This window comes from Erpetoichthys calabaricus, chromosome 2, assembly GCF_900747795.2.
Source record: "Erpetoichthys calabaricus chromosome 2, fErpCal1.3, whole genome shotgun sequence".
Taxonomy (NCBI): Eukaryota; Metazoa; Chordata; class Cladistia; order Polypteriformes; family Polypteridae; genus Erpetoichthys; species Erpetoichthys calabaricus.
The window spans coordinates 223,702,209-223,726,068 of NC_041395.2; the positions used below are offsets into that span (position 1 = coordinate 223,702,209).

The 23,860-nt window shown below is 39.7% G+C and overlaps 2 protein-coding genes across 4 annotated transcripts in view; one reads left to right on the forward strand and one right to left on the reverse strand.

The window, feature by feature from the left end:
- cdh23 (cadherin-related 23) overlaps positions 1-23,860 on the forward strand; it is a 1,336,251-nt gene that overhangs the window by 947,743 nt on the left and 364,648 nt on the right. The window lies entirely within an intron of this gene.
- LOC114646839 (uncharacterized protein C10orf105-like) lies at positions 1,290-15,359 on the reverse strand. The gene is made up of 3 exons (XM_028795205.2): positions 15,122-15,359; positions 2,773-2,911; positions 1,290-2,484 (listed from the first exon to the last, which is right to left on the reverse strand). The coding sequence occupies exons 2-3, from the start codon at positions 2,789-2,791 to the stop codon at positions 2,039-2,041; spliced, it is 465 nt and encodes a 154-aa protein (XP_028651038.1). The 5' UTR covers positions 2,792-2,911; positions 15,122-15,359; the 3' UTR covers positions 1,290-2,038.

Here is a 23,860-nt window from a genome sequence, read left to right on the forward strand (position 1 = left end):
ATTGGGATGCACCCTTCCCTTTATGGAGGATGACCAGGGTGTTGTGTGTCATTTATAGGACGGTGCCATTTTACAGCACAGTATCCCCATCACTGCACTTGGGTATTGGGATCCACATCCAGACAACAGGGTTAGCACCCCCTGATGGCCCAACCAACACCTCTTCGAACAGTAACCCAATCTTTTTCCTAGATGGTCTCCCATCCAAGTATTGGAAAGGCCCAAACTTGCTCAGCTTCAGGTGGATGACCTGTTCTGAGACGCAGGTGGTATGGCTGCCGCCATTACTGCACCTTAGTTTGTCTGATCCTGAGTTCATTCTCTAATTCTTGATCTAATAAATCTGTTACTTAACTTGTATTTAATTAGCAGGATTGTCAGTTCTCATGGCTAAAATATTTGTTATATTATTGGAAAAAAGAATAAATAACGTTTATACAGTGGGGATCTGTCCAACTATGTTATGGAATGTGGCAGTCTCTCTTCAACACTGCTCTTCATTTACAGCATCTCAAACAGTTTCTAACCTGAGATTTAATATTTTATACTACAAAAATGGAAAAGGTATGCTTTAAAATGTTATAAAAATAAAAGAACACAATCACCATGGCAAATTATTGTATGCAATTATTATGAAAAAATATCTTAATCTTGACAAATACCAAACTTATACTTGAATGGAAACAGTGTATAAAAGACACACTAATGGACAATTAATTCTCAGAACCTGACCAAATCATGCTTGGAGTTGAACATTTTGTGTTTTGAATAATATAACAGAGGTACAATTCTGCCTTTCAGTTTTGGATGGTAACTCCTTTCCTTCTGCTGAGCAGCAATCAGAAACTTCATATGGCAGGATCTGGAGCAAGTCAAAAATGAACTCTGGATAAGATAAAATTACTGAAGGCAAACAAGTAGTTCAATGCAACTGCACAATTTCGTAACTTTTTGACCCCAAGTTGGGATTTCCAGGCAATTGCTGAAATGCAGAGGTCAGCCCTGTCACTTTCTTAAAAGGTGCAATTGTATTATTTGCCTTAGCATGACAAAATAAATCTCATACCCAGGAAAAATGAGGCAAATACACAGGTTTTTATAACACAGTCCTCATCAACATGTTTCATTCTGTTGTAAATGTTGAATTCTTTCCTACTATATGTGAACAGTTATAACCATTAAAATGTATATATAAAACTTACCATCAGCCAAAACATTAAAATCTTAATTTGTTACTCTCCTGTATTGGACCAGATGGTTTTGAACATTTATGCATGTTGTATTTTATGTTGTTGTAATGCATAAAAACTAAAGTAATATAGGTCAGCATGTCATTTTGAAAGCAGTCGGTCTGGTTTTATTTAGTGGCCTACTCATTTTCAGGTATCTACTCATTTTCTATGCATTTCTGTCACCCGCTCTTAAATATCGTCCCTCATACAGTACATTAAAGTGTGATTCACTTCACTAGAGTCTCTCAGATTATACAGTCAAAGATTGTGTTCCACATGACAATTAGAGACCTCTTCTAGATAGATAGATAGATAGATAGATAGATAGATAGATAGATAGATAGATAGATACTTTATTAATCCCAATGGGAAATTCTCTCCTTTCACTGCAGAATTTCTGTTCATTTTTGCCTCTCATATGATGTTAGACCTCAAGTTTCATGTGTTGTCTACACAAACTAGATCTTTCCTCAACAGATGGATCTTTTGGCCATTTTCTTCCATTAAGGAAATATTGTGCATTAACTTTTCAGTATAATCATCACAGTCCTAGCTTGAACTATCAACAATTCCATATCTGATGTATGAAACTGCAAACAAGTAATGTAAGTTGGATCATTCATTGAGACGGGTGCAGTGAGGACTTAATTGAATGACTTCCATCCTTTGTTAAATGTCATTTTTAAAGGAAATGCAGCATTTAAAATTTAATGCAGAACCCATTTGAAGTTTCGTTGTCTATCACCTTTAGTCACTTTGATTGACAAAGATTGACTGAGTAACCTTAGCTGTCAGTTTAAATATCCTCACATTTTTGTAGATTCCATGAAGTCTAGCTGGAGGACATTGTCTTTGGACTGGAAGTCCCATCTTGGTAGGGAACGTTGTGCTAGTGATACTGGACGGCTTCTATGAACAGAGGACAAAGATCGTCTCAATGAGCCTAGACGCTTCCACAGTCGCAGCTGGGGTTCGCTGGGATCAGTAGGGTGGTCTGGCATGGTTCCCCGAGTAGCATGACTTGTGTCATCTAGACTGCTGGGCTTGCAAAGTGCCATGAATACCGCACAGCTGGCAAAAAGGAGAAAGATGCACAGCACTGCCAGTATTATAGGCAATGAGTCTGGGTTTGGAGGATAAGCTGAGACAGCTGGAGTGGACTGAGGATGCTTCGTGCTGAAGAGCAGCGTCACCAGGGAGCTGGGAGTTGGAGCTGGCACAGAACTATTAGTGAAGATCACACTACTCATGTCTGCAAAAAGAGAAACACAAAGAGTAATTATTGGATGCAGAGAGAAACATATGATTGCCCTGTGTAGTTAGTCCATCAGTACGTATTTGTTAATGACGAAATATCACCAAAAACTGAACGCTATACATAAGAAATCTTTACTGATTTTGATAAAATGACACTGGGACTATTCGATTAAACCTTTGTTTTTCAAATTTCTAATATAATCAGACCTTTTAGCACTAGGATGCAGTTGTTCTAAAAATTTGTTCAGGGTGACAGTTATCTATACAGTTCAAATGCACTCACTTCCTTCGTCAGTTGACATGTTACACAGATTCAAAGTGATTTCTTGTAGAAGAAGTTTGTCTTCACTCTATTCTAAAATTGTAAGTCCATTTGGTTGCAGTGTTTTGTGATGATAATGCCATCTGGGTCTGCCCACAGTCTGAAAGACACAATTGTATTTACAACCGCCATTTTAGTATCATAGATAAAGCAAGAAGAACATCTCTTTTAAGTTACTCGATTACAAATAAAAATCACTAAACAAAGCAATGTTTATTCATTCAGAACACAAATGAGCAGTGAACAAAGGGAGAATTGTACAAAGTTTCATAATAATTACAAGTAGAATTTGCTGCTTCCCAGATTTGTTGAACAAGTACAAATAGATTCACATCTTCCAACCGGGATGGCTCTCTGTGATGGTGTGGGCTGGCTCCATGCTACCAGTTCCTTCCGGCAGCCTCTTGAACCCACCACCATCAATTATATTACCGAGATGAGCCAGACAAATGAGGACACATACATTGCAGACCAGACCAGAGGTAAGTGTAAGATGAATAGTGCTTTAAATAAAAACAATCAAAGCAAACAGTGGCAGTTAAAACCAGTCAAATAAATAATCTGTTAAAAAGGAGGTTGCAATCCTAAGGCAAGGAACTTTTCTTTAAAACCTAGTCCCCTTTGCTTCTTTTTAAAATTGATGTCTCCCCGGTTTGCCCTGCTCGGGTCCCACAACACAAAGAGATGTTAAACCCACAGGTGCAGCCAACCTTCTTCCACAGGCCCAAATCCCTGCTGTTTCATGGCTCCCAGCAGGGCACCCCAGTCCAAAGCTAGGCCTGGGTCCCTGCTGTCCATGGCTCTCAATAGGGCTCCCAATGTGTGCCTTGCTTTGCACCATCCAACTCCCGCTACCTTTCCTGGATTTACACGGGAGCAAGCACTGAGTCACTCCAGCTCCTAGATTTGCTCAGCTGAAATGGTCCCCTTTAGGCCCTAACCGTCTGCCTCACGCTCCCCTGAGGGGCTCTCCTCATGGCTGCCTGTCTCCTCCCTCTCTCACTTGCTCACTCTTGCACCAGCTCTCTCCTGCCTTCTTTTCTCCCGTCTTTTAACCTCCATTCTTTTCTTTGTCTTTCTTTCAGTCTTTTCTCCCTTTCTGTCCTGTGCAGGCTGCTTGTATACTCTGCTATCTAATTGGGTACGGGTGTGATGAACCATTCCCTCCGCAGCATCTTTGAGGCACCGGACTGATCCTTCCCATTCCGTACATGTATGCGTCGTGGTCAGCCAACACCTTAATTAACCATGGAGCGAAACGCACTTCACATACCTGCACCCATTTGGCTGCTGCACTTTTCATGGGGCACAATTATTTATTTAAAAATGGACCACTGATTTCCTAGCTGTTGGACCCACTATTCCACACTCTACCACTTATCCATCTTAAAATAACATCACAAGTTACCCTTTCATCTCATCTTATTCTGTCTCTTTGTGTCTCAAGCCACAAATTTCTACTCGGCTCCAATTTTAAAAGAACTGTAGAAAAGAGCATGTGAGACTGAGATTATCTACTGTGTCAGATAATTGGCTCCACTGAGCCCCAGAGTCCTGACACAGTGCATGTAGACAGCCAAGGGTTCAAAATAAAGTCAACTTTATTACTGTATCTACAAATGCCTTTTTCAGATCCTACCTTCAAAAAGTATCCACAAGAACAATTCCTATATTAATTCTCCTCTACTCTCCTCCAGACAAGCCTTGTTCTTCACCTTCCCACTCCAACTCACCTGGATGAGGTTGAATTACTCCTTTTATGCCAGATATGAGAGTACTTCTGGTGCCACATGATTGCACACTGGAAGCACTTCCAGGTCAGGCGGAACCTCCTTAAAATTTGTGAGTCCCCGTACCACAGCTTCTTCTGGCAATACCCACGTACCAATACAGGGCTTCCCATCAGGACTACAATTCCCAAGGTTCACTGCAGGTGTACAAATAGGAGCTCTACCCAAAGGATGTTGCTGTCTAGTGTACTGGGGGCTACCTGGCCCCAAGAGACAATTCTTCACTGTCCTTCTGTTATATCTTTCCGGCCAGGATAGGTATCTGCAACTACCCTGGCTGGGAGGCTTGACCATCCATATCCTTCCACTTTGGCCTCCCGTCCGGGTAAGGAACCATCATCCTTCCTGGTTGGGATGCCAATCTGTCCATCTTGGAACTTACACTGCATAAAGCCATTCCAAAGATTACTTATGGGATCAATCTACAAAATCATTGCATTCTCATGTCAGTGCGTCTTCTATTGGTGTCATGACTGTATCTTTGTTTGGAAGTGTTTTTCTATTATTCATACATTTTCTAAATTACCCATATTCCCTTGTCTGTTCTTTTTTTTTCTTTTATTAATTATTTTCAATTTTGTTCCAGTCCCTTTCCCATCATTTACTTTTTTATTTAAAGCCTCTGCTTTAGAATAATCACTGAGGCATTAGCTAGTTTATTATTTTTGCTCTTTGCTTGGCTCCCTTGGTGTTGGTTGCCATTGTTTGTGCTCTTTGTTATGCAAGTTTGGATTTTCTGCCTTTTTGACTCTTTCCTTTTTCTTCTCAGATGAAGCATTTTGGATTTAACATTTTGTTTCAAAGATTTTTTTGTAATAGTTTTAACATTTTGTTCTTGTTTTACTTATTTTTTCGTTTCTTTGTTCAGTCTTTGGTATTTAGTTTTGAATGTTTTTTTTATTAAAATGGTTAACTTTTTTGGAATTAGTTTAACAAATCCAATTAAGAATTTTTACTCTATTTTCTGTTATTTGTGTGCTAGGGGTTTTATGGTTCCCCTCTTCCAGTTATTTTATTGGAGAGCATCTGCCCCTAAAGGATCTCTTCTAATGCAACTTTCTCTGACTTCAAGGTGTCTGCCAGTAGTGCACTACTGCTTTTCTCTCACTCTAGAGTATTTGCTTTTGAGAGACCAACTACAGAGGGTATTTTGAAATTTCCACACTGCCACTACAAGTGGCTTGCTAGTCACCGGCATGTTGTATTCCATCAGTGGAAGTGGACCCACTTGGTGAGGCCCGAAGTTTGGAGGCCCCTGGCTAAAAGTTACACCAGAAGGTTATACAAAGGGTCATGCCAAAACTGCCAAAAAATATATATATATATACAGGATATATACAGCTGAGTGAATTCTACAACCACATCAACACAATATTCCCTGCAATCCAATTCACCATGGAAAAAGAAATGAACCAACACATCAGCTTCCTGGACATCTACATGAAAAGAAATAATGACGCCACCCTGACCACAAGTGTTTACCATAAAGAATGCTACGCAGACAAGATATTACACTTCGCCAGCAACCACCCAGTATCTCATAAACGGATCTGTGTTAAAACTCTATTCAGAAGAGTCCACACCCATTGTAATACGAAAGAGAAAAAAATGAATGAGAGATGTTATCTCTTCCATCTTTTCACTTCAAACGGATACTCAAAAACATTTATTAATCGTAGCTTACACAGAAGACGCCAAAAAACTCAGCAAACAATCGATGTAAATCAGAACCCCCACCCCACCTGGCACTCACTCCCTTATCACCACAAGGTGCCTGAAGGTGCAGCGTGCATCCTGGCCAAGTCAGGCATCAGAATAGCACACAAACCCACAAACAATTTGCGCACGGTCCTCTTTAATTCTAAAAACAAGAAATCGACAGCAGAAACATGAAACGCAGTTTATAGCATTCCATGCAGTTCTTGCTCAGCGGTATACATAGGACAAACTTCAAAAAGAATCGCAACACGTATACAGGAACATCGCAATGTCGTCAGCAGAAAGGACTCACTATCATTGATCTATACGCATACTAAATCAACAGGACATACATTTTAACTGGGACAATGTACAAGTAAAATTTAAGGCCAGTACTAAAAGTGCCAGAGAGCTGGCCGAATCTTGGCTATCAAATGCGAACGCCATCAACAGACACTTGGACATACAGTGCATCCGGAAAGTATTCACAGCGCATCACTTTTTCCACATTTTGTTATGTTACAGCCTTATCCCAAAATGGATTAAATTCATTTTTTTCCTCAGAATTCTACACACAACACCCCATAATGACAACATGAAAAAAGTTTACTTGAGGTTTTTGCAAATTTATTAAAAATAAAAAAATTGAGAAAGCACATGTACATAAGTATTCACAGCCTTTGCCGTGAAGCTCGAAACTGAGCTCAGGTGCATCCTGTTTCCCCTGATCATCCTTGAGATGTTTCTGCAGCTTAATTGGAGTCCACCTGTGGTAAATTCAGTTGACTGGACATGATTTGGAAAGGCACACACCTGTCTATATAAGGTCCCACAGTTGACAGTTCATGTCAGAGCACAAACCAAGCATGAAGTCAAAGGAATTGTCTGTAGACCTCCGATACAGGATTGTCTCGAGGCACAAATCTGGAGAAGGTTACAGAAAAATTTCTGCTGCTTCCCACTGAGCACAGTGGCCTCCATCGTGTGGAAGAAGTTTCGAAACCACCAGGACTCTTCCTAGAGCTGGCCGGCCATCTAAACTGAGTGATCAGGGGAGAAGGGCCTTAGTCAGGGAGGTGACCAAGAACCCGATGGTCACTCTGTCAGAGCTCCAGAGGTCCTCTGTGGAGAGAGGAGAACCTTCCAGAAGGACAACCATCTCTGCAGCAATCCACCAATCAGGCCTGTATGGTAGAGTGGCCAGACGGAAGCCACTCCTTAGTAAAATTTCAGAATTTAAGAAAAAAAAAAAATTAAGAAAAACTTACTAAGTAATTTCAACACAAAAACACTGACTTAATCAGTTTTAACACGAAAAGATGCAGATGAAAGAAGAGAAGAAGCGGGCTGCTAGGGTGGAGAAAAGGAGAGCTGCTCAGGAAGAAGCACGCAAACGAATGCTAAACATACAGAGAAAGAGTATGAAAACTATAAGTCAAGTGTGTTCACTGCACGTAACGTGCTGTGTGCTGTTACTGGTAAATATATGATACGCTACCATGGCTGTCCGTTTGTCTGTCTAGGATTTTAAATCACCTGTAGCTCGCAAACCGTTTCAACTATTGACCTGAAATTTGGTACACATATACTACGTGACGTCTACTATCTGCTTTCGGGGTGATGATTGACCTCCAAGGTTATTCCTCTTTTTATTTGTTTTTAATTTTATTGTAGAATAAACTCTCGGCAGCCGTTCTCATCCCTACCACCTTCGCCATCACTTCCTCTACCTCTTCATAGCTTAAATCATTCTTAAGTCTTCAATCTGCCTCAACTGCCAGCTTAAGTGACAAATTAAGGAAAACTTACTAAGTAATTGCAACACAAACACTGACTTAATCAGTTTTAATGCAAAAAGATGCCGACGAAAGAAGAGAAGAAGCAGGCCGCTAGGGTGGAAAAAAGAAGAGCTGCTCAGGAAGCAGCAAGCGCATCACCTCTGAGCAAACGAATGCTAAACATACAGAGTAAGAGGAGGTAAACTATGAATGCTCAAGGCAAGTGTATTCACTGCACATTTTCAAGTAGTGCGCCGTTACTGGTATGAATAGAATTACTATTAATCCCATTTTATTATCTGACACTATTGAATGAAAAGATTAGAATTATTTTTAGTAAACTTGTTCCATGTAATTGCCCAGTATATTTCAGAAATGATATACCTTAAGAACAATTGATTGTCGCACCAGCAGAAACTGCACATCTTTTTTTGATAACTTTGTCAAATAATGCATTGTATGGGGAGCAAATGGATTCAATGTTATTTAAGTGAGAAACCAGAATGTTTGTAAGCAAGCAGTGAAACAAATTTTTCATTTTAGGACATTGGACAGTAAGTAACCAACACCCTCACATACTCCAAAGTTATGTTTTTAATATAATATGTGACTAAAATGGCCTTATAATATACCTGTAGCACCTACATGATGGTCAGTGCCTTTAATTTTTTTGGCTGGTTTTATATTTGTTTTGGTCATCTGGGTTTAGTTCTGTTATTTCTAGTTGGGTTTTTGAGCAAAAGGTCTATTGTATTGACATTAGTTCATCTGCTGAAGAGAAGGATGTTGGGATCAATCTCTTCAGTTGAGTGCTTGAATGACTGCTGTTTACATTTTTGTTATCTATATATATAATTCACTAATTCCATGGCAAGCAAGACGCACGCAAGACAGAGCCAAGACACACGCAAGACAGAGCCACGCCCGCCAACTCACAGAGCCCCGCCCACCAACTCTAAGACCATGGGATACGCATGACAGAGCCCCGCCCGCCAACTCTAACCCTCCTCCCGAGTCCACCCTCGCTCTCGAGGCACGCAGCACCTCACCAAACACCACCTCAGTCACTTTCATCTCTGCTACAGTCCACATGCACCTCTGAGCCACATTGACTTTTCATTGTTCTTTTCGGTTCCGGCTGCTTTTCTATATATAATCCACCAAGTCGCCCGACCATGGGATACGCACGCACGCACGCCAGAGCCCCGCCCGCCAACTCTAGCACTTACTGTCGCCGGTTGCATTAACAAGCAACCTTTGTGGCGTCACATGCATGTACTTACACTGACGACAAATATGACAGTTCTTCCTCACGAACAAGATTTCGCAAGACGGGAAAAACGGAACACCTGCAACATTACCTTCACATTGTTTTCCTTTTATTTCTGATCCCGTTCAACAAATATACGGCGACATCGACTTTTCAACTGTGACTGCGGAACAGCTCAGTATGCAAGCTATATTAAGCGTCACCAACGAAGACTCACTACACCTTAATGAACAGGTACTGAAACTTATCCCTACCGACGAAGTAACTTTCATCAGCGTTGACTCCATCGTCACAGATGATCCCGCACATCAAGTTTCATTCCCCGAAGAATTTCTTAGCAGTCTTACTCCCACTGGCATGCCTCCGCATAAACTCAAAGTTAAAATTGGTTCAGTCGTCATGCTTCTCAGAAACCTCATGCCAGCAAGAAGTCTCTGTAAAGACACTAGATTGACTGTTACCAGCATTCACCGCAATGTAGTAGAGTGTAAAACAATCGCAGCTTCTACCTCACAAAACTGTCCATATTCCCTGGATATCCCTGACCCCGTCAGATTCAAATTTGCCTTTTACTTTTACACACAGACAATTTCCTGTTAGATTGGCCTTTGCAATGACAATTAATAAGTTGCAGGGACAAACTTTCAAAAAGATATGCCTGTATCTGCCACAACCAATTTTCAGTCATGGACAATTGTATGTTGCTCTCTCCAGAGTTCCATCTTTTCATTCACTCACAGTCGTATCCTCAAATCCACCCCATTTGGACAACTGTATCTTTCAGGAAGTGTTCACTCATCAATAAATAATTATTCGGCGTATGCTGCGCCGCAGGTTGGCTAGTTTGTTTTATTTAAATTCTTTGCATATCAACACTTTATTAAAATAGTTCTCAGAACTAAGACCAGGATTAATTCACCCACTGAAAATTAAAATGTCCAGCTTAATATTTACTTTGGGCAACAAGTTTGGGTCTTGCAGTGTTAGTTTGTGCCTTATGCCTGATGGGACAGACTGAACAGAATGCAAATCCATCGCAGGACTATGGAAAACGAACAGAAAAACCCAACTGGTACACAGAGTGGAATGTGACTAAGCCTGGGAGTGGAACTGTGACATAACAGTGCCAACCACACCACCATTGTGGCGCTAAGTGGACTGATGTGTCAGAGGAAAGCAGACTTGCATTATCAAGAAGTGCTTGGAGGAGTGGTTTATCATTAATGATAATACTTGAGAGAATTCTAAGTCACAAACTCAAATATTTAAATTTAAGTAATTTTAATTGTATTTGTGACAATTAAGATAGTAATGCTATTTGGTACTATATTAAAACATCATCTGTCCTTTTTTTTCTTTTTAGTTGTACTTAGACAGGACCACCTCCACAATGAGAATAATACTAATGATACTTCAAAATTAAACCAAAAATACACAAAAGGAACAGCACAAAGAAAAAGAAAACAAAAGACCTGTTCCACTTCTGAGCAGGTCATCCTGTTTCTCAGCTGGGGTGGCTTTTCCATATTTTCACATTTCAATATCCAACCAGAGTCCTGGCCTTTCCCTTTTGTCCCTCTTTTCATGCAAGTGAACCTTTGCTCAAGTCACTTCCTTACCATAGACTCAATTTGGCCAGCTTTTAAACACTTCCTGAGGTTCACTTCCAGAGCAAACTGACATATTATCACTTCTGGGGTTTCTAATGGCCTCCCACTACTACTAATCTTAGAGCAACTCTTAAACATTCAGTCAACTTATAAGTTCCATCTTAATCTTGGTTTGCATGCCATAGACCTATGATATTTAGTTCTCAATGAAACCTGCTCCTTGTTCTGTTCCACTGTCTTGCAATTTCCACCCTTGTAATTCCTTACCAGCCAGCCGATCTTTTGAATTGTGTTTTAAAATTAATGGTGTCTGTTTTGGCATGAGTGTGCCTTGTCAAGGGTTGATCCCACCTTGTGCCTGATTTTGCTAGAGTAGGGACCATCTCTTTATGACCCAAAACTAAATAAGCTGATCATGAGGATGAATTAATTGAAAAAGACAAATGTTTATCTATTTAATAGTACTGCTTTAATGAAAGATGATGAGTAAGTAAATTAAGTTGTATTAATAACAGGTCTGATTGAGAAAGCTATTTTATTAAAAGCGAAATTATAAATGAGTAAATTAGGACTGTGTCTGTAACAACATTCTTTAATTAAAATGCCAGAGTTTGTTTAGTTGAATGAAGAACAATTACAAATTAGGAAAGAAAAAATAATGCAGTGTACATCCAAGATTTAGAGCACTATGGAAAAGGGCTATACAGTATATCTAAAAATGCACTTGATTAGTTGTATTAAGGAAGCAAGGTCAGCATTTCACCTTTTAGTAACAGAAAACTAGCAACCAATATGCTGGGCTGCTTATCTGAGTGGAATGATTGTGTTTTTGCACATTGAGGATTATTAAAAAGAAACCCTTCAACCAGCTGCTTCAGTAGCATTTGTAAATGTCAGACTATAATTGAGCCAGAAGAAAGCCCAAGTCTGGACTAGAGCTGAAAACACTGGCTTGTGAAATTATTTTAAGACAAATGTCAGGCCAGTTCTAATGACTACAAAGCTGTAAGCCTCATTAGCTTCCTAAAGTTTAATCAGCAGCTTCTCCCTGTGCAAAATTGGGCACATTCAAAGGGTTCTGAAGAGTTAGCAACTTCTAGCATCTGGAAAGACCATAGCTGTTGTGCAGGAGGGGCAGCTGTATAAGTCTGTAAGTAAAGGATAAGAGGACCAGGCCTTTAAATACTTTAGTTTATAGCTTATGTCAAACGTTCATTTTTCTGTGCAGCGCCTCTGACACAGAAATTGAACCTTACTAGGCCTTTCATGCCAAAGACGTGTAGCAAGCTGTACCAGCATGACTTTCTAGGCTGAAAGAACATGCTATTTAGTGTAACCTATTGTAATACCGTCCTAAAGATACTGTAACTGGCAGTGTATTTCGGTCTCTGGCTCCCTCTAATTAAAAATCTACTCCTATAGTTTTTACTTATTTGCATTTCCTCTCTTTTCTATATGGAATTTTGGAAAATCTCAGGGTTTCTGTGTTGCCATCAGTTCACCTGCCTCTGAATTGTATGCATTTCTCTCTGTGGCACTCTAATTGTAACTGTCATTTTCAGTCAACATCTCTGACTTTTTCATTCAGTGCTGCTGTCCGATTCTCATTGAAGCCTTGAAAGCTCACCTTCAGGCTAATGGGTTCATTTCAGCTCATTTTCCATGATTATTTTCGACTGATATTTAGCATCGGATTTAATGTGACACAAAGCAGGAAAATCAAGAGAGAACACACTGCATAACTACTGGAAAATTTCACACCTGGGAGAAAACCTCACCAGAGCATATTTTACATTAGTACCTTCAGTATGAGCTTCAGATTACACTGGAAGATCTACAGCATACCAGATGCCTGTCGTTGTCTTCATTGTTTGTGTTTCTCTGCCAAACCAAAGTGTTTTTCAACTGAAAGGTGTATGTCTTGGGGCTGTGTAAGCTTGTACGCATGCCATCTGATATAACACATCTGAAATCCACCATACAGTTGCATCTGTTTTACCTTTACCTATCAGACTTGTATCACTTTCACTTGACGTAAGTCTGTTTCTTGCCTTTTCAAAAGCTTCTTGATCCTTTGGTCATTTGCATGTATTAAAAGCATAATTGTTATGTTGTATTATACATTAATTATGCATGTTATCAAATAGCATTTTTATAGCAAGAACCTTAACAAAGTTCTCTACAACGCAATTACCAAATTTACAAGTGCTGAAAAAAAAAAATCAAACAGTGCATACTGTACTGTAATAATATATATGGGGAGGGTTATGTCAGGAAGGGCATCTGATGTAAAATTTTGCCAAATCAATATGCGGACAACAATTTTGGATGATCCGCTGTGGCAACCCCGAACGGGAGAAGCCGAAAGAAGAAGAAGAGATAGCAGCAAGGTCAAAACAAGTGTGGGAGAATAAACCAAAGAATACCTTTGTTTTAATGCAATCAAGAAAAGCTGAGTCTTTAGTCTTCATTTAAATATAAAATGGGCAGAACAGTGGCGCAGTGGGTAGTGCTGCTGCCTCGCAGTTAGGAGACCCGGGCTTGCTTCCTGGGTCCTCCCTGCGTGGAGTTTGCATGTTCTCCCCGTGTCTGCGTGGGTTTCCTCCGGGTGCTCCGGTTTCCTCCCACAGTCATACATACAGGTTAGGTGCATTGCTGATCCTAAATTGTCCCTGGTGTGTGGGTGGGTGTGTGTGTGTGTGTGTGTGTACCCTGCGGTGGGCTGACGCCCTGCCCAGGGTTTGTTTCCTGCCTTGTGCCCTATGTTGTCTGCTCCAGCAGACCCCCGTGACCCTGTAATTAGGATATAGCAGGTTGGATAATGGATGGATTAAATATAAAATCAAAAGGTTTTCATCTCTTAAACAAGGTGAGCATTCAAGAGGGAGAAAGTGCCAGCTACAGACAAGAACACCACAACTTCCAGTGCCCTTCATGATGTGGTTGGGCCACGTTAGATTGCTGTGAAAGCTTTATAAAAATATAGTATTGACTTAGTCATGTTTGTGACTGTATGACTGAACATCACATTTGAGTATTGCATTTATGGTGTATCTATCTATCTTTACATAGTACCTTCATATCTATCTATCTATCTATCTATCTATCTATCTATCTATCTATCTATCTATCTATCTATCTATCTATCTATCTATCTATCTATCTATCTATCTATCTATCTATCACCACACTTCTTCTGGTCTTGAAGTAAATACAGGCAAAGTTGCTTTTAATGTGCACCAATCCATCAAACAGTAATTGTGCCTTGCAGCAGTCTGTTCAATAAATCTGTAATCATAATAACAGTTAGACTAAAACTGTAGAATTTTGAAAGAAACAGATGCTTAATTTGCCTAGTGGATGGATGCATATTCTTCCAATGAACTATAAAAGCACAATTTTGGGTGTCAGCCTTGCTAATGGATCAAGTAAATTGATAGTGTCTGTTCATTTTTGATGTTGAATTCCTGTCACCAAATTGTGGAAAATAAGCTGGTTTTATTATAACTGAGCTTGAATGTGTCACTTAAGTCATTTAAGTGTTTATTCAATGGCAAGGTGCCAAAAATGCTTCATTTTTCCAATTTTCTTGGCATCTATTAATTATGAATAAACTTGTAAAACATGTTTATTTTTTTTAAAAGAAAATGGGAATGCCTCCCCTTTCCAGAGGCAATATTATTCTGTTAACCTAATGAAGATGTAACATAAAAGTTTTTTTTAATAAATTCCTCTTTTTTGCTAGGTTTTATCACACTTTTTGGCCACTTTTCTAATTGTAAAATGTAGCCTAACCAAAAATACATTCAGCAGAACATTAAAAAATAATATACAAAATTAATTTAGTCATAATCAACACTTAAAGCCCCCTAATTCACATCATGCTTGTATTTTTCATAATCACATAATTAATTGCACAATGTTTGACTCGAATTTGGAACATTCCATTATAATGTTTCCTTCCATAAGTAGAGAGAAATGCACTTCAGGTTTCTAAAATATTGAATATCTGATTATAAAAGTAGAAAAAAATAGTTTTGTCCCCCTTCTACTCCATCTGTCCAGGCAGATATAAGCACAACACATACTGTATGAGCATCAATGAAAGTTCAAGTGAGACAGAGTGAAAAAGAGGACAGGACATTAAAGCAAAGATTCATTTACCTTGTGCCTGCCTCGTGCTCCTCAAGTAGATAAACATCTGCTCTGCCGGGATAGCGGTGTGTCCTGGCCTCACTCACTCTATTCCACCCCCAACCCGCCCCCTGCTGTTCTCCCCCTCTTACTTTGAGGGTGGGGGATGAGCTTCAACAATCTGAAATTCTCTAACACCTATTTTTCATACTTTTTAAAGCTGTGTTTCGAGTGTGACCTGACAGATCAAATAGTTAAGATCCAAATGGCAAATCCCAAGCTAGAACAAACTTAGGGGAATACTCCTGCTGCATTTTTGTGGTTCTGCATTCAGGGTGTCTAAAAGTACCTGCTCCCCTCTGCCTCCCGTTGGTACAGCCCATTCTGTATGGGCCTTTCATTAATTGCCAATCACCCTCTGTGTGTTCACTCTCTCTCAATCACTCTCCCTCTCTTTATAATCTCTTTATTGTGTTTTTGAAATGAAGGACAATGTAGGAATAATACATTATAACTCTAAATGACACAATTTTATCTTTTTTTCTGTTTTTGATTTTCTCTATCATTTTCTAGTTAGCCAATAAAAGGTGTCATTTTGCTTGGCTTTTCTCTACATTCATAATGGCTAACACGGTACAACACCCTAGTACTCCTTTCCCTGCTAAATGATAACTTTGGAAGCAAAGATCAGCTGATGAAGATCTATGATCATATGCTGTATTATCATGAATGTTGAAAAGGAGGAGCAGTATTCAACAAATTCTGTTCTATTATGTAGGAGTACTGGGCCCACTCCTATTGAGTTATATTCACTTTCATTTTATTATTTTGCACGTTACACTAATTGGTGACTTATGCCTTAAGTCTGATATGCTGGGATAGACTCAAAGGTTGACCTAAACTGAATTCTGCAGGTTTTGTAATGGAAAGATTGATTTTTCTGTTTTAAAGTACATCCCTAGGCTCTTGTGCAGTAAAGGTAGGAGAGTATTCCTCCAATCTGGTGAAATTAGGCAGATGACTAGCAATGTGACAAAGGCAACTACTTCAGAAGGATTATTAAAGATGGATGAGAGTACTTTAAAGACAGTAAGAGAATCAGTGTCTGCTGATATTCTAAAAAGCCTACATGAGTACGGTAAAAAAGAGACAGACTCAAAGGCAAAGCCAAAAGAGGTGTGTGGTGCCCACTGCTACCTCTCTCAGCTCAAGTCAAATTCTGAATAGATTTATGTACTCTTTTAAATTGTATTATTTAATTTCTAGCAGTAATTTTAGAAATTTAATATTTTTTGAATTGCCATATTCTGTGATTATGACTATAAGATCTTCATCCAATGTTGTTTTATCGAGCTTAAGGACAAGTTGTTATATTTGAATTTCCAAAATTATTCATATAACTCCACAGTTGCCTGTCTTGCGGCTTAAGGGGTACTTTGGAAAACTGAGCTATATTACAATGAAAAAAACATCAAAGTTGAACGTAATGAACAAAATGTTTCTGTAGTGAGTTATATTGATAATAGGACCATTGAATTATAGAGAAATATCTTTTGTGCATGAGTCTTTAAGAGTTATTATACCATGCTAGTGCTAGAAGCTAAAGTTGGAGTATTTGACTGAAACAGAAACAAATCATTTGCTTTCAACGGTGCATATCACAGTAGTGTGTAATGACACCAAATAAAGAGGCGCTTATGTAATAGCACATTATCAATACATTTTGAATTTTTACACTTTTACTATGGAGGCAGTGTGATGTAGTGACTAAGGCATTTTCCCTCTGACAACTCGCAGAGTGACTCTTAACCTGCCTGTGCTTCGAATTTAAAAAAAAAACAAGTATGTAACTAATTTCATTAAGTATCTAGATTTGTAAAGTTCCTTAAAATGGTTTTGCTATAGAAATGCACTATAAAAATTAATGTTTGGCGCAGTGGTAGCGCTGCTGCCTCGCAGTAAGGAGACCTGGGTTCACTTCCCAGGTCTTCCCTGCGTGGAGTTTGCATGTTCTCCCCGTGTCTGTGTGAGTTTCTTCCAGGTGCTCTGGTTTCCTCCCACAGTCCAAAGACATGCAGGTTAGGTGCATTGCCGATCCTAAATTGTCCCTAGTATGTGCTTGGTGTGTGGGTGTATGTGTGTTTGCGCTCCCAGCGGTGGGCTGGTGCCCTGTCCGGGGTTTGTTTCCTGCCTTGTGCCCTGTGTTGCCTGGGATTGGCTCCAGCAGACCCCCATGACCCTGTGTTAGAATATAGCGGATTGGATAATGACTGACTGACTAACTAAAGGTTAGCACTGACAAAAGATAAAAGTACCTCAGTTTCTATAGTCAGTCATGGCAGGACAAGTTAAAAGATATGTAAAACATGCCAGAGTCCCTTGGCTGACATATTTACTACCCAGAATGAAGCACCGAACTTAGCTCCATCTTAGACCACTAAAGAAGCAGTTTTATGAATACCGTATATACTCGTGTATAAGTCAGGTCTTGAAACCCAAAAAATTGATCATAAAATCAGACCCCGACTTATACGGCCATTCAAAAATACAATGCTTAATTTTTTTTTTTTTTTACATCTTCTTGCCTCCTCCAATCTCGCATCAGTTTCTCAGACGCATTGAATTTGTTGCAGCAGCACAGTTACTAATTTCTTTCGCCGCTTCAACTACTTTTAATTTAAAACTAGCTTCATATTTTCTTCTGATCGAACGCTCTATCGTAGATAAGGGATGCTCTTACGATAAAGGTGTATGAGGGTGTGAGATGCAAAAAACACAAAACAGTGCAAACGTCGCTTCGGAATAGTTCGGGTATTACTGTGTGGTCACATAGGCACAATACATGGAAAAAAAGGCAGCATGCTTCGTGGTTACTCTCTCAGGCAGGCGTTAGCATATCGTAATCTCTTGGACCAATAACGTGAGTTTTCCGCATACGACCGACATTATAAAATACCAGAAATTATACAGTAAAATCAAGCCCTGACTTATACACGGGATAACTAAAATGTGAGTGTATACGGTAAATCTAAATAAAAGATGGAGTAACTCCATTAACTGTTCTGTAAAAAATAGTCATTATAACTTCATTATTTTTTATAAAAGCGAGAGATGTATAAAGGAAATATTGAAAAAGTTCTGCTTTATGCCCCTTGGAAGGAAATAAAATTTAGCATGAACAGGGCTTTCATTTTCATGTTTTGCAGAATATTACCCATAACGTCTAACTTTATAGATCAGTGAACATTAGTGCCTGGCGGATTTGAATAATTTGGTAACACTTTAGATTAGGTACTGCTAAAACTGCATCTATTACACATTTACTCTTATGTCACATTACCTTCATAGCACTTATGAACATCAATAGGTAGGTTATCGATTTCTGTGCAATGTGGCATATTTACATGATGGTAATATGTCTTAATATGAAAGATTCACAGGTCTTGTAATAAACATGTAATGTCAAGAGAAGTGAGTTGAAGTGAAGCCACCTCAGACCACTCCAGAGTGAAGTTTTGTTAGTAGGTCACATTGCAGAGCTGAAGAAACACTTTACTGATACTTTCTAATTGTTATGAACACCCAAAGAAGCCTTTGTTAAATGAGAAATAGATGCATTTTTAGTACCTAAACTAAAGTGTCGCCGATATTTTCAACTTGTGATCCAAAGCCAAATGAAAAACTCAAGGATGCCTGATTCACATGTCTCCAAAGGAATGACCCTCTCTGGGTGTGGATTATGTCTTGTTCTCCTAGTTTCCATGTTGTTTTTTTCCCTCTCGCTTCCATCCACACCTCAAATATGTGTGTGTTAGGTCAACTATTATCTCTTAGATGGCTCCATGGGTGCGTGCTTCAGCATTCTCTTCCACTTATTACCGCTTTGCACTCAGTAGTGCCAGTTCACAGAATAAATGAATAGATAGAGATGGATGCCATCTTATTCCCGTCCAGCAGTTCACTCCTTCATACTTTTTTAGACTCCCAGCTGCTGGAGCATTGCAAGTCACAATAGCCAGAGACCATGTAGAAATTACTCTGCAGCATTAAAGACAAATAGGAAATGTTTTCAACAAACAGACAGAGCTCTGTTTTTATATCTTTGCTTGTGTGTGATGTTGCTTTATGTAAAGGAATATAGCTAACCGGTGAAAACAACAGGCTGGCATTACAAGCAGTGTTTAATGGTGGTGTAAACCCAAGGCTCGCAGTCTTGGTTAAAGAAGGCAAATAGTTATGTAGGAGAGGAGGACAATGCCGATGAAAAAGTAAATATTGACTACTTGTTACTATATACAGTATATGCTTAAAAGAACTCAAGGGAGTAAATGCTCAAAAAGGAAGAAAGATGTCATCAAGGACCTCAGCATGCTCTTTATGCTGCAGAGCCAGCTACCATTACATAAACCATGGTGAAAAAGATCCTGTTTCTCTGTGAATGTGTTATTGAAATTCACTGGATTGGCCTAAACTAAAATTACCTGCCAATTTTTACTATTCAAACATCGTCTTTCCTGCTTTTTCTTTCATTATCTTTCCACCTTGAGTACATACAGTAAAAGGAAATTGAACAGGTTGTAAAGCAGCTTGTGTTGATCTGCAGCAGGTGGCACAGTTGCACTGTTTTCTCACTGTTTTAAAAAATTACAAGAGTCGATGTGTCTGAAAACTAAGTAAACATAAAAAAGACGACCAGGCTCCTGTGATTTATAGAGAAACAAGGCTGTTCTTTGTGTAGATACAACGTCATTAACATACCTTGGAGATTCATTAAAACTGGCATGACAGTTGCCTACAGTGATTTGACTGTTTACGAATGCACCATTAATCATTTGCCATCCATGAACGTAGCAAATTAAAATCAAAATAGTAGTTGTTGTAGTAGTAGTATTGTCAAGTGTACAGAGTACAGTGAAGTTCTTACTTGTATGCCTGACCAACAGGTATGTCCTTGAATGCGTATCTCCATGTATACCCTCTCTATCCAATTCAAGGTCACAGGTGCCAGCAACATAATGTGAAAACCAAATGAGAATACAAGAAATGGAAAAACAATGATTAATAAAAGGAAGTGAAAAAAAATGTATTAGTCCCAGAGTCTGTTTCTTAATCAAGCCCAGTATGTCTAAACTAGTGGCCTCTCCAGTACACTCCATTGATTAACAGTTGTCTGTGTGATGGCTTTCATTCACTTCTGTTTCTCTGGATCCTGTCCTCCTCCATCTTACTCATTACTGTTGGGGTTTCTCCCAGTTTTCCATTAATGTTATCACAAGCTGGCTGGAGTTTTATCAGGTGGCAGGGTGCCAGTCTAAAATGCTGCCCCACTTTGGGTGAATTCAGAGTATCTAATTAACATGTTTATGCACATCTTTGGAATGTGGGAGGAAATTTGGAGTTTCCAGTATATAAAGAGACCCTGAGACCCATGCAAATTCCATGCAGACAGAGACAGGAACCCGAAAGTGCATTTGGTTTTCTGAAACAGTTGTAACCACTGCATCAACATGGTTTCCATCTTAGCATCACAAAGTATATTGTAGCCTATCCTTTAATTAACCTTTCTAATGAAGTCTCCATACTGACTTGATGTAGTCAGTCAGTGTACCCCTACCAGTCTCCTTGGGCCTTTTTCATGCAGCTTCTGTAAACTCGACACCACACACTTGACATGAAAATCCAATCCTATGCTTCATAACCCTTACTGCTTAATTATCTTTCCCCTTTTCTCCCAGAATAAACTGCAATCGCCTCTAGATCTGTCTAGAGCTGAAAGTGACAAGTGTGCCTCAAAGTTGTGTGTCATCAAGCCGTATACAGCAAATGCTTCTGCTTGTATAGTTATTCATAGAGGAGCTAAGTGTTAAGGCAAGCGCTCAGTGCAATGGCATTTCTGTATCAAGCAAATCTACTAGCAAACTGGAGATATTGTAACTTACCATCCATCCATCCATTGTCCAACCTGCTGAATCCTAACACAGGGTCACGGGGGTCTGCTGGAGCCAATCCCAGCCAACACAGGGCACAAGGCAGGAAACAATCCCGGGCAGGGTGCCAACCCACCGCAGTGTAACTTACCTATATCTATAAATAAAATTATATTATATAATTTATTCTTTCAGTGTATATTAATTATCCACAAACTGAACATGGCATAATCTACAGATGTTCTCAAATATAAGAAATACAATCAACCATGCTTATATAGTGGTCTTCTTGTTAGATCATCTCAGAGGCTGTGCAAAGGTTGCCAGATTCAAATTAATTACCGTAGCTAATCATAATAAAAGTTCTTTATAAACTTTATAATAAAATTTCACAAAATACAATATTAACAGAGCACGTGGTACTAATATGTAACACACATATTTAGGTATGAAGTATATACATTGTGACAGTTTAAGGTCTCCGTGACCCCTTGAACCCTCAGACTAGACGTCAGACACCAGATAAAAGTCCAAATATTGGTTTATTAATAATAATAAAGTGCACAAAGCACCCTCCTTTCCACAATACTCAATAATAAATCAATAATCAATACACAATAAACACAATCCTCCACTCCCAGACGCGTTGCCCTCCTTCCACCCAGCTCAGCTCAACGTCTGGGATTTCCCATCGTCCTTTTATACACCCTGACCCGGAGGTGTTCCTGTCCAATCCGTCCACAGTTCCTTATCCCTTCCGGGTCAGGGTAAACAGTCCTTTTCTTCAACCCGGGAGCACATCGTTTCTTCCTGTCACGTGACCATGACGTACTCCCGTGTTCTAGGGTGCATAAGAGTCCACGAGCCCCCATACAGCGACTCCTGGTGGCCCCCAAGGTATCCAGCAGGGCTGTGTATAAAAACTACATAGTCCATGCGGCCCTGCTGGAACTCGGGGCACGTCCACGCTGCTGGGAGAGCTCCTCCTGGTGGCATGGGGGTGAGGACCGGAGTAAAAAGCCGGCAATCCTTCACAACATATACATTGTGAGTGCCATGCTCAATGCTCCTGCATCCCAACCTGAATGGAAGCTGGTTCCTATTTCTGTACCTTTTCCAGAAGTGAGGCCTGTTTGGAAGTATAGATGGTGGCTAGTTCCTGGTGTCAGTTTCTCTCCTAGTACACACAATGGCAGTATCCCACTGGTCAAACCTCCATATGGCTACTAACAGTGCATAATGGGAATTGTAGTCCCTTTCTGGGTTCTTAGGTGCTGCCAGGGGGAACTGCAGGAGGGCACTATCCCTTGTTTGAAGGGTTTCCACCAGGCTTTCAAGTGCTTCCAACATGCACTGCTGTGGCAGCAGAAGTACTCCCTGGTCCATCATAAAACAAGTTGTATTTTTTGGCCCAGTAGTCAGAGTCGGGAGGAGGTTGATGAGACTACTTGGGATGTGTGGAAAGAGGAAAAGGCTTGTGATTCCATTATATTCTCTGAAAAGGAGGAAATAGGACACTTCTGAAGGTATAAGCTTAAATAAAGCTCCTTGTATTTGAACCTGTGACTGTGTTGTGTAGTTGTGTCTAGTGTTTAGGGCTTAGTGGGTCCCCTACTGGCCACAACACAAATGTGCACTCATTGGCTACCTTATTAATTACATCACTCTAGTACTCTAGGACCCTTTTTTTGCCCTTTTCCAGGCCATGAATCAGCAAGTTGCTGGAACCATTCCTTAGGAATTTTGATTCATGCTAACAAAATGGTACCACACACTTGGATAAATTTCTTGTACACAGAATTTATGCTGCAAACCTCCCACTATCACTCCAGCTTGTACTGTCGATTCAATTCAGAATGGATGGATTCATGCTGCTTGTGCCAAATTCTGACCCTTCTATTTGCATATTGCAACTGAAATCAGGACTTTCAGATCAAACCGATATAAATTTTGGGAGTTTAGTAGGAGTTTAAGCTTAAGTATAAAGAGTTTAACTTTGTCATAATTTCTTGTCTTTTTGTGTTTTTTCTCCCTTGTTTATAAATTGTATTGTTATAGTTCTCATTTCTCATATCGCCACTTTTTTGAGCTATTTGTTGTCAGCAGAGTGATCAGTTGGTATTCAGTGGCTGGCAGGAAGTTAAAATATAATTAGGAAGGGTGATCCTTATTTAACACAGCAATGTGCTTTCTACTTACTCAAGTTTTCAGATTTAAATACAAATCTCCATGCAAAATTAGTATTTTGAGTTTCCTTTTAGAACCTTTATTTTGAATATTACCATTTTACTTTGATTTTGTCTCTCATCTCCTGGTCCTTGAACCTCAAAAGTTTGCTTCTGTAGTGAGACATGTGTGAGGTAGCCTCATATTCCTTAGCTGTTAGGAGTGGTAATGAAGTGGTATGGTCTGCTGCTATTGTGGCCCATTCACTTTGTGGACACCAGGAGCGCTCCAGCTCCCCAAACACACAACACAAACAGGCAAGGACACAAGGTAAAAAAACAAAGATTCATTTATTGTGGGGAAACTCTTCTCAAAAAAGTTTCCCACTACCACAGCCTCAAGTACAATAAAGCACTGTTATAATATAGCAACTCTTTGTCTTCTTCTACTCTGTCACTGCCTCCTTCACTCCTCCACGCAAGCTTTGTCCACCTTCCACCCAACTCTGGCTCATCCTTGTGAGGCAGGAACCTCCTGGGAGCACTTCCAGTCTTCTGTACTCATGGTCCGAATGCACTTCCATATGAGGCAGAAGTCCCATGAAGCAGTGCTCCCCAGTCCCTGCAGTACCCCCTGGCAGTACCCACAGAACCCAACAGGGCTGAGTCAAAGAACT